At 38.5% G+C, this 12,102-nt stretch overlaps 1 protein-coding gene across 6 annotated transcripts in view; it reads left to right on the plus strand.

Annotated features, from left to right (window-relative positions):
* The window catches only part of LOC146474713 (uncharacterized), a 37,518-nt gene that overhangs the window by 18,709 nt on the left and 6,707 nt on the right, over positions 1 to 12,102 (plus strand). For all 6 annotated transcript variants that reach the window (XM_085116478.1, XM_085116480.1, XM_085116477.1 and 3 more), the window contains 4 exons: positions 1,603 to 1,703; positions 3,501 to 3,581; positions 4,611 to 4,646; positions 10,129 to 10,268. In XM_085116478.1, the coding sequence (XP_084972604.1) occupies positions 1,625 to 1,703; positions 3,501 to 3,581; positions 4,611 to 4,646; positions 10,129 to 10,268 (336 nt within the window). In that variant the 5' untranslated portion in view covers positions 1,603 to 1,624. The remainder of the gene's footprint in view (positions 1 to 1,602; positions 1,704 to 3,500; positions 3,582 to 4,610; positions 4,647 to 10,128; positions 10,269 to 12,102) is intronic.

Genomic DNA, 12,102 nt, shown 5'->3' on the forward strand with positions numbered 1-12,102 from the left:
TCTTGCCCGTTGCACCTGGAGGTGCAAGCCCCAATGTCGTTTGGCACTCTTGCGTCAGAATGGTCCTTATTCTGTCTGTTGTTTGAGCTCTGTGCGAATCATATTATATTTAATTTCGGAAAAAAAGAGCTACCGCTAGCTTTGTTACGCGGGATGCCCTGAGGGGCATACCACAAATCTACACATTAATTTATTCATTAAACTCTCCTCTCTCCTAGTCGGGATGTATTGTTCTGATTGTATTCAACAAAAGCAGGTCAATCAAAATCCATTCTTGTCGCGTATATCGCGAGAGAGGGGACCCACTTACCCCCTACCTGTGTGACGTCAAAGCATCATTTGATTTATTCATTAAAACCGGATTAAATTTGTGACACCATATTGTTAACATGTTGTGGACTCAAGTGTGCCATTTTCAAATGGAAAATTAACCATTTTGAAGCAGTAAATCGAAAGAATAACTTGTAAGAAGCACTCGATATTTAAAACGGTGGAAATTGAAGAGTTCCTGGCGAAGGAATCGTGCTTTGTTTCACTGTCTTAAAGCCACGTTGTGAGACTGATGAGGTCATTGATAAGCTTAAGTTATCGTAATGGAATTTCCGAAATGTCCGGTAAGACCCTTAGTAGCGTAATTCAAGGGAAACAACATAACGCGATCTTCGTGACTCAAACTATTCCATTAGCAAGGATAGTTTTATCAATCGGCGAAGCATACAGTTGGAATAAATGAATCAGCCACAGCATCTCGCGAAATGCCAGTAATGGCATCTTGTTTCGTGGTTTTTGTTCCCCGAAAATAGCCCCCCCCCCCCCCCCCGAAAGTGACGACTCCCCGAAAGTAACGAGCCCCAAAGGCTGCTAATTCCAAAAGTAACGAGGGTTGCTACTATCGGAACTTTACGGTATTATATTTCAAAGTATCAAGAAATTAGGATATATTAGCATAACTTAATCATTCACAGCATTTCAAAACAAGTGACTTTTTTCAAAATCATGTACAGTTGTGTAGAAAAACAACAAAGGGATGTTTCTTGTTGTACTGGCAACTCATCCAGGAAAGCTGGATTTAAAAGAGCAAATATAGAATAAATTACAATTTATTAAGATGATCATAAAAAACGAATGTAAATCGAGGACGCCTGCCGCAACTCGGCCGATTGTCGCTTCCCACGCAGTCACGCTTGTACTAGATTATTTTATTCTGTCTCTTAAAATTGACGTTTTTAACCAAATGTACTGAACTCTGTACTCCCAAATACGAGTTTGAAGACTTATTTCATTAAATAAGCAAGGTTCCGAACGCAGGAAGGAGCTCTAAAAAGTATTTCATCGTATTTCAAGACCATTTGTTTTCGTGGCAAAACGGAAGTGTCGTGTGAAAAAGTTAACTGCTTACCAAGGATTTGAAGTTTTAGAGGAAAACACCTATCCCACAAATTTGGCTTATGAATTTAGTTATGTCAATCCTCCAGTGCGACTCAAAAGGTCGGAAGTTGCTTCCCATCTCCTTTTCTACGTATTCCGTTGATAATTAAACCATACACTTTACATCCTTAATAATAATTTTAATGCCGTTGTTTGTATTATTGTTTTCGGCAGTCTAGAGCTGTTGTTCAAGATAATGAGGTTTCGGAAACCACGGCAGCAGAGTCCCGATACATGCTCGCTGGCCACAATACCAAGATACGAGGATAATTCAGGTAAATGTGTGCATGGCTCCTTTATCAAGGACGTTTTAGTTTTAAGGGAAACGTTGAGCAGACTTTCGCAAACGTAGTAGCTAGCCAAACTTAATTAAAGGGTTCGAATCCGGCTCCACTAAACTGTTCTAAGGTATGCTTCAAATCTGTCTTTAATATCTTGTTTTAGCAAGAACCAAGATAAGTTGGTTCATATGGCACATGTTGAATAAAAATAATACAAAAGAAATGGCTTCCAATTCAGGAGATCACCGTCATGTTTGGTTTAGTCGATGTCTAGTACAGAAATAACTCTTTTTTCTTTGAATCAGTGAATTTTTCCAGCCATTCTGTTCTCTTTCAAACATTGGTGTTTAGTTTGTACATTCCTGGTTAACCCTCTGTAAACTAACAAAAGAAACTAAATTGGTCAAAAGACCGTGAGGCAAAGCGGCCAACATGGACAATCGGAGTCGTACAGGCCTTCCATCTTTCTTGACCATATTTGACCTTCGAACCACACACATGTAGCTTAGTGACTTCATCCCGAATCTCAGATAAATGGGTTTAGAGTGTAATTTGGTATCAGGACGCGGTCAGTGTAAGCTGGATGTGTGTGGCTCAAAGTCCGAACGTCACAATCGCGAAATTCCAGTACTTTTATCCACTTTCTGAACTATGTTGGGCTTTGCCCCCTGGGAGCATTGTTGGTTGGATTGCACTTGGTGTTGACGTACCTCCACTGTTTCATTGAGGATTTTTTGTAATTTCTCGAACCCGATTGGCTACAAATACATGAAACCGTCTTACATCGTTTGCGAAGACGCCAAGTACGACTCTGCTGTCGGCCCAGAATACGTCATTGGTAATGTTGATGTCCAATTCTATTCTCAACGTTAACTGCTCACTGACTCTGACCGAAACGACTGTAGCAGTTTCGGGACTGTGACCGATTTCAAAGGTGTAATTCTTGTCTTCCCCATGACGAAGTAATGGTGGATCTTGCTGCTTTCATCTATCATTCCGAGGTAGCTGGACTGACTGAAGTCCTTGAAGCTTGCATCCTTAAATTGCTGAAATTCTGCCTTCTTTAACTTTCCGAATCCTGGAGGTCTGTAGCACCTGGGGATTGCAAAGTTCTGCACCTCAGTTATTTGTGACTTCCACTTCATCTACCTCGTTTGAATTTCTATGGGTACTGGGTCGTCCCAAAAGATGTTTTGACGACAGAGCTATTGTAGAATCTTTCAATAAAATGATTTGATACACCACTGTACTTCCAGGGTTCGCTTCGTCAGAAGGGCCTGTTCGATGGCGCATTCCTTTCTTCCCTATCTCCAAGAACTTGTAATTCTCTAATGAATACGCTTGTTTTTTCTTGTCGCACTCAAACATCCTTTTACCTGCAAAAGGGTTGATTATTTCCTGTGTGTGCGCGTCTACCACAAGCCTCAAATTAGGCAACCGGTGTTGTTTTTCATTTACTGTATTGAACTATTTCGACGACTTAAGACCGCCGTACACGTGAAGAAAGAGCTGAGCAAAATGCCTCGCGATTCAGTTAGGTCAGCCGTTTCCTCACGTGTGCGACGAAGTTTTGGTGGAAATTCGCCTCGCGAGGCCTGAGCGTTTTCGGCCATTGTGAGAATCTGACTGAGCCTGATCAATCGATCATCCAGTAAAATTGCATGGCCAACTCACGTGACTTCAGAGCTCGAAGTAAAAGAACAACTAGTCCTTTTCCATTTTAGACGCCATCTTGAATTATTTATTTATTTATTTATCTATTTATATATTTATTTCATTTTATTTTACCAGGAAGTACCACCCAGAAAACAAAGAAACCGGAGAGCGCGCATCGTAGAGCAATAGGGGGTTTCTTGGAATTCTTTCAAGGACGTAAGAAGCTTTCAATTTTTTTCTCAGACAACGCAAGCTCAGTATCTGTTTACATCAACGTGATGAGCAAAATTCTAAAATATTACTATTGCCATAACTGTGGAAATAAACCTCAACATACCTCAACGTGGGGTTACTTTAGTGTCCGCATTTATGACTGTATTTTAGCACTTTGAGGGCTGAAGAGAATTTCACACACAAATTCTGTAAATCTATATCAGGTTTTTGTTATTAAATACTGAGCTTGGGTGGCCTGTAATTGTTGTTAGTATATGATAGCCTTCATATGCAATGCCATAAAATGACAAGGTATTCTTTTTAGATTATAGCTGTTCTTCATGCTCTCGATGGAGTAACTAGTCAATACAAGTTGTAAGTTGAACGGTGGCATGTGCAGAAATATCCAAAGGAAGCTAACCCAAAGTCGTTTAACTCATGATTATGCCCCTAGTTCATGATTATCGGAGTCCCATTTAAGTTGCAGCGAAAAACAGAATAACTGGGAAGTAATGGAATGCCTTTATCTGAAAAAGCTTTCTGAAGCCCCCCCCGGGGGGGGGGATGTGATAGGTTTACAAAACCCAAATTATTTTTTAAAACTTCCATCTCTCAACGTTATGAAACGTAACACCTATGGGTTTTGTTAGTAACACAAATACGATGTAATTTATAACTTAACACAATAATAATATCTTAGTGCAAGATTGGTATAGGCAAAAAGTTTGGTTTTGACCATTGTTAGTGCCATTTGTCAGCATTCCGTTGGTGCTTTCTATCATGTTCATCCATATTAATATTTGTCACTTTGTGGGGGTTGGAAACAGAGCGAATCCAAAGGGAACGAGCGATTCGCTTTGACGCTCGAAACGCCAGCACTCGAATCTCTTTATGGTGGCCAAATTACCTTGTCAACTCTGTTGATAAAACCAAAAATTCATTGACAGTAAGTCCCCTATCAGATGGCCCGTATTTTGGTTTGGAGTATCACATTTGAACTGACTGTAGTATTTGCTGCTGTTTTCCCAACAGCCCACAAAATAAGATACGAAGAAACAGATGGTAAAGGTATGATGCACATTATTTGAAAGTATGTGACCAATTTAACGTCAGTGTATTGAGCGTTCACTGACCTCTTTTACAAAGGTTTCCACGTATCATTGGTGAAGCTTGCAGTTGCTTAAATATGTAACTGTGTCACCAGTATTAGGTGACGCTTTGCTTTTTGTTTTACATTGACTTACAAAATTAAAAATTAAAAGACTTGAATGCTAATGTTACACGCCTCATTTGTTGGTATGATTTACTATACGTAAATAATGATAGAAGAAGTGATATAAGTTAGAAGCAAAAGATGATCTTGAAAATACCAAAATTGAGATCTTTAAACTTGTCAACTATAGACTAACCAAATATCTCTGTGCATATTTTCAAATCCGAATAAAAACAAAATTTCTACCCATTGGGTGAAAAGTTACTTCGTTATACTTTAAGCAAAGCTCGTAAGTGTGGTCACTTGAAGTAAGCTTTTAGATGCGTCGTAGTCTTTATTGTTAATTATAAAATAGCCAGGGTCAAGCAAGCGCTGTGATTGGTCAAACTGAGTTCTGTATAACTCCACAAAGCACGAAGCATACGTATGGTGCGTGCATTATAATTGTACATATGCACGGAGCACACGTCAGATTTTTTGCCTGTGAAAAATCTGAGAAATTCAGAGACAGAATGCGCTGTCACTCCAGCGATTCGAAAAGAACAGTCTCTTGTACTGATGTTTCCAGACTTTTAATTAACTTGAACGTGTCCTTCAACACCTTAAAACTTAACCTTGACTTGTAGTTAACTTCTTGAACTTGCTTACGACGAGACGAAAAACTAAAACAGTTTGACTTTTTACTTGATTGCGCGCGCTGTCGCGTGCCCTGTCGTGATCGGCAAGAGCGCGCGGTATTAAATTACGCGTTATCTCGCGTAAGGAGAAACTTGATGTTGATTCATTAAAATTCGCACTTGTCTGAGGAGTTGCGATTGTTTATATTTTATAAAAGAAATAAAAAAACTTGTTCCTCGTGCATTGTTGAGTTATATAAGCACGCGGGAATTTTTAAGAGTGATTGTCAGTAAAAATCAAAGAAATCGTGGCCACGGTCAAAAAATCAATTTCGCTCATAGTTTGTCCGTTTGAAGGCCTAAGTAAGTAACTGAAGGATATGAGATTAGTTTTTTGAAATATTCCATTTAACGGCAGAAAACCACGAAAAACGGTCACCCTACCGGAAGCTCGGATTTCACCTAGCGGAAACTCGAAATTTTACACTTTTCAGCTTCTCGCTACACAGACGTTTACTTAGCTGTGAATCTTTCTTAAGTATAATTGAATACATTGATTCTTCCTTAGTCAAACCATGGCAATAATTTTTATCTCTACTCATTTGTGAGCGAACTGAGACCCGATTAACAAGACACACTTTTCTCATTTACGCGAAGGTGTAAAATAATCCAAACTCAGCGGCGAAAAAAGCTGACCGGTAGTTCTTCAAATCCTCTGATATTATAACCAAAGACAGTACAGTCATTGCGTTTAAGGTCTACGTTTTTAAATCTTTAGGATCTAGTAGCACTTTTGCATGAACGCCGATCAAAATTCGATAAAATTCCAATTGAGCGCCTTTGAAATCTACAACTCTACATAACAAAGCACTATTGAATAAATTAACTCCTCGGCCAAAGTTTGTACATAAAACATGAGGGTTTTACTTTTTTAGCGGTTTGAACCGTTTTAAAGTATTTATTGATGTTAAATATTGTCTACACAGGTAAAACAAACCATGAAACGCCAAATTTACCACGAGCTGAAATTAAATCTCACAGGCTCGCTCCCTAATCTGTGTCACGCACGAGCGACTTAGCTACAATTAGTACAGTAACAAACAGATATTTACATCTGTTGATTTAAAACAAGTTTTATTTTGAAATATCTTACTCAACGATGTGCCAGGTTCCCCAGTTAACTTGCTGAAATAAAAATAAAAGAAAATATCAATTCAAACTGAAAGGATTATAATTGATTTTATTAAGAATGAGAAGCTTTATGCCGTCGATAGCCAATCAGAAGTACCTGTTCTCACGAAAATTGCATCCTTCTCTTAATAAATAAATAAATAAATAAATAAATAAATAAATAAATAAATTGAATTATCTTTATCTGTGAAACATTGCATCTAAAACCAGAGTTTATTGTCGGGGAAGTTCATAGAACAACGATGTCTTGTTCGTCCTTGAATATTGTTGGTGGGATTTGCGGCGCAGACGAACGCACAAGTTCTTCAACTTCCGTCACGCCAATCACGCGGTGTAACAGGGATATCAAAAATCACAAAAAGTCGTTGAAATTTTCCGGAATTGAAACGGAGGTAGAATTAATTTTGGCGAGATGTGGATGTTTTCAGAAGCCGGCGAATTTATCGGATATGACTATCTGTCCGGTTCATCGTGCCAAGTTAGGTATAGGTTGGCGAAGGACGGGTAATCTTTGCACCATCCCAGAAGTTGTTTCTGGTCACTGCAAGGAGCTGAGGAAGGCACCCGCACTGGAAAAAGGAATAAATTTATTCCAATCCATGAAGATATTTGAACAAAGTAAATTAACTCCTACTAACCGAATTCCAGGTCCGTACTGTAAGTTACAGACCGTGAAACGAGGCTAGTAAGATATTTATTATGTGTGTGAGGTCAATCGGGCGCGCGGGAATGGAAACTAGTTAAAGTTTAGTGGGCTGCGCGTACGAACTGAGAGATAAAAAAAAACACATTGCGTACATGTGGGTAGTGCTGTGCACGCGCTGCGGACCTGTTTGTTATGGACACTCACTCACTCGCTCACTTGCTCACTCACTCACTCACTCACTCACTCACTCACTCACATACCTGGCGACAAAGCGGGTAGGGCACTAAACAGTGCACACACTAATATAAGCGCAATCCATAAAAAAAAAAAATGAGAGGCATGAAATAAAGGTTGTTATAAAAATATTGGATTGGATAACTGAATGAAGAGATAAGTAATGAAATGACCCTCACCACCCCTACTTATTTCTCTCCGTCGTTTAAACAAATAATTCTTTTATATAATCTTAAGTTATCAGAATGAATATACTAAAAAAAATTCATTGGAGACAGTTTCTGTTTGGTAGAACATCAAATAGTTGGTTGCTTACCTGAGCCCACAGGGACGAGCTGTTTTGAAAGCTCAAATATCTTCATGGATTGGAATAAATTTATTCCTTTTTCCAGTGCGGGTGCCTTCCTCAGCTCCTTGCAGTGACCAGAAACAACTTCTGGGATGGCGCAAAGATTACCCGTCCTTCGCCAACCTATACCTAACTTGGCACGATGAACCGGACAGATAGTCATATCCGATAAATTCGCCGGCTTCTGAAAACATCCACATCTCGCCAAAATTAATTCTACCTCCGTTTCAATTCCGGAAAATTTCAACGACTTTTTGTGATTTTTGATATCCCTGTTACACCGCGTGATTGGCGTGACGGAAGTTGAAGAACTTGTGCGTTCGTCTGCGCCGCAAATCCCATCAACAATATTCAAGAACGAACAAGATATCGTTGTTCTATGAACTTCCCCGACAATAAACTCTGGTTTTAGATGCAATGCTTCACAGATAAAGTTAATTCGATTTATTTATTTATTTATTTATTTATTTATTTATTTATTTATTTATTTATTTATTTATTTATTTGGAGAACGATGCAATTTTCGTGAGAACAGGTACTTCTGATTGGTTATCGACGGCATAAAGCTTCTCATTAATAAAATCAATTCTCGGTTTTCACGTGACGTCACCAAATTTTAGAATTCAAAACTGGGAGGCCTACAAAATTTTTACCTTCATTCAAGGAAAGATTACCTAAAAATATGTCTGTTCACAATTTCTTAGCTCGATGTCGTGCTTCCTTTTGAAAATAGAACAGTTTCAATTTCCGAGTTTCCATCGTGCGTGACATAAGGAGGACGGCCGTGACAGAGCTTTTCCGTATCTTAAAAATGACTCTTCGACTGATTTTCAGCATTCTAAACAATTTAAGTTTGAGGAGAAATATTAATCTAAACATTCGAAAATTCACAAGGGCAAACAAACCTCTTTTCTGGCAAAAGTGAACTCCAGATGTTTTTTCGTATTTCCGGCCGCCATGTTTGTGCCCCGCAGAGGGACACAAACATGGCGTCTCCATACTAAGCTCTATAAATTTATGTGGAATATTTTGTCAAATAACTCGAGTACGGAATGCCGCACAGACCTGAGACTTGGACAGATGCCTTATTAATTTATCCTCTATACCATGTCAATTTCTTGACTTCATTCATGGAATGGTTTCGATTTTTTTTTTCAATGGCGTGACAGTGAAAACCGAGAATTCTAATCCTTTCAGTTTGAATTGATATTTTCTTTTATTTTTATTTCAGCAAGTTAACTGGGGAACCTGGCACATCGTTGAGTAAGATATTTTAAAATAAGAGTAGTTTTAAATCAACAGATGTAAATATCTGTTTGTTACTGTACTAATTGTAGCTAAGTCGCTCGTGCGTGACACAGTTTAGGGAGCGAGCCTGTGAGATTTAATTTCAGCTCGTGGTAATTTTGGCGTTTCATGGTTTGTTTTACCTTTGTAGACAATATTTAACATCAATAAATACTTTAAAACGGTTCAAACCGCTAAGAAAGTAAAACCCTCATGTTTTATGTACAAACTTTGGCCGAGGAGTTAATTTATTCAATAGTGCTTTGTTATGTAGAGTTGTAGATTTCAAAGGCGCTCAATTGGAATTTTATCGAATTTTGATCGGCGTTCATGCAAAAGTGCTACTAGATCCTTAAGATTTAAAAACGTAGACCTAAAACTCAATGACTGAACTGTCTTTGGTTATAATATCAGAGGATTTGAAGAACTACCGGTCAGGTTTTTTCGCTGCTGAGTTTGGATTATTTTACATCTTCGCGTAAATGAGAAAAGTGTGTCTTGTTAATCGGGTCTCAGTTCGCTCACAAATGAGTAGAGATAAAAATTATTGCCATGGTTTGACTAAGGAAGAATCAATGTATTCAATTATACTTAAGAAAGATTCACAGCTAAGTAAACGTCTGTGTAGCGAGAAGCTGAAAAGTGTAAAATTTCGAGTTTCCGCTAGGTGAAATCCGAGCTTCCGGTAGGGTGACCGTTTTTCATGGTTTTCTGCCGTAAAATGGAATATTTCAAAAAACTAATCACATATCCTTCAGTTACTTACTTAGGCCTTCAAACTGACAAAGTATGAGCAAAATCAATTTTTTGACCGTGGCCACGTTTTTTGAATTTTGCTCGATTTTTACTGACATTTACTCTTAAGAACACTCGAGAAGTGCAGAGAGGCACTCGCCTACGGCTCGTGCCTCTCTGCACTTCTCTCGTGTTCTTAAAAGTTCCCGCGTGCTTATATAACTCAACAATGCACTCGGCGCGTTTTTTATTTCTTTAATACCATTTATATTTTTAAGCATATACTATAGCTGAGTTTCTTAAAATGGACGAAAGAAGACCTTGGACTGTTCAAAAGATAAAAGAAACCATCACAGTTCAAAAACTTTCTGAAGTGCCTGAAGACAAAGATGAAGATCATATTGAGAGAATTTTTAAGGTAAGGGTTTGAAATTATTGGTAGTGCCAAAAGCTGTAATAGGAGGGGGCAGCGTGGCCTGGCGGTTAGGGCGCTGGCCTTGACTTCCGTACGGGATCCCGGCTTCAAATCCCGCTTTGAAGTCTTTTTCGTGGTATTTCCGCGATCAACTTTCCGTTACGCTTTTTAAAATATAGCCAACTGGCCTGCCTGCTTACAGTTGAAACGTTAACTATGTTATGTTATTTTCAGTTTGACTTATTTGTTTTATACGTAACGTTTGAATGCTCGGCCCTACCGCTTCCTTTTGCTATAATCATTTGCCCTGGGTAAACAAGGAAATTCTTTTTGTTCTCCCTTACCAATACAATTAATTAAAATTTGAAATGAATGAACAACTTTCTTAATGTGTCCTCTTCTAATCCTTTACTTTTTCTTTTCAAAAAACCCTGCAATCTGATTGGCTATGCAGCTCGTTAACTAACGAGCCTGTAGAGAACTTCTGCGGATGAACCAAAACTAAAAATTTCGATGCAAGGGTGCGTCAGCGTGCCTTCATCGAGATATGAAGCACGCGGGAAGTTTGGAGAACACGAAAGATGCGTAAGGGGTTGATAGAGTCTTAGCCCAGAGCAACTCTAGCTTCTTGAGTACTCTCCAAACTTGTCAAGTGCTTCATATCTCGGGATGAACGCAACAGCTGGCTCACGAACCAATTCTTTTATAACATTTTCAATACGGTAGTTTAACCCGTTGATTCTAGGTTGACCGGATGTTTACCAAACATTCACCCAACGTGTAAAGTGGCAAAAAACAACCCCAGGTTCAGTAAAAATACAAACTTGCAGGGTAAAAAAAGCAACACCCCTTTGGTCTTAAATAGTTATAGCTGCTAATCATAGAATAAAATACACTGGCTGCCATTTAAAAAATTTCCAAAAAAAAAATTTGAACTTGATCCTGGCGCTACAAAGGGAGAATTCAGTTTCCGCTCGCTAGGACATGTGTTTTTTTACGCAAGATTTACGCAGTTGTCACGTTTTACCAAAAAAAGTAAAGGAAATAGATCAATGAAGCTTTCCGAAACGAAAAATTTATTCAGATAAGTCTTTGTTTTAAGATGCAAAGGAGTACAATTTTTAATCCGAGAAGATAAACGCGCAAGCGATTTGAAGGAACTGCAAGTCCATTCATAAAGTGAATTTATCGAACCTTGCGGAGCAAGGTTTTCGAAAATTACGCAAAAACAAAAACTGTTAGGAATACAAAGAATCGGTCAAGTACAAATTCACAATAAAATCTGTATTTTTTTGTACATTGGATTCTCACAAGTACTATAATATTACCAAGAAAGTCCGTGGCTTAAATAATGATCTGAGATAACCTTTTGCTCGTCGACTGGATAAAACGACAATTTGTTGTCCTTGAAACCCAATTTCTTCGCCGTTAATTATCGGATTTCCGCTGTTGAAACTGTCGAGTATTCCTTAGCAGATTTTCGTTCTGTACATCGTTTCCAAAAGGTGTGTTTTCCCGCTGAGAAAGCGAAATTGGCGTCTGAAAATTAATAGTTATGTGTGACACGATGACACGGGCCTGGCTTGTTCTCTTTTTTCCTTTTCTTTCCTTTTTTTTTTGTTCGGGAGTTAAAAACTCCTGAAAAAGTAAGCAGATCTTCTTCATCAGCTGGTTCACTTGTTGCCATTTGTAGTTAAAGTTTTTGTTGAAGTTTTTCTCCGTTTTTGAATGCAAAACGCCGAAGTCTCTCACGGAGAAATTTTTCTTCTCGAGGCATTTGTTTCCTTACGTCATCAGCGTGCATAATGGAATATGAAGCACGCCTGCGCAATTGAAT

Source organism: Pavona decussata, unplaced genomic scaffold, assembly GCF_977016875.1.
Source record: "Pavona decussata unplaced genomic scaffold, jaPavDecu1.1 SCAFFOLD_87, whole genome shotgun sequence".
NCBI lineage: Eukaryota > Metazoa > Cnidaria > Anthozoa > Scleractinia > Agariciidae > Pavona > Pavona decussata.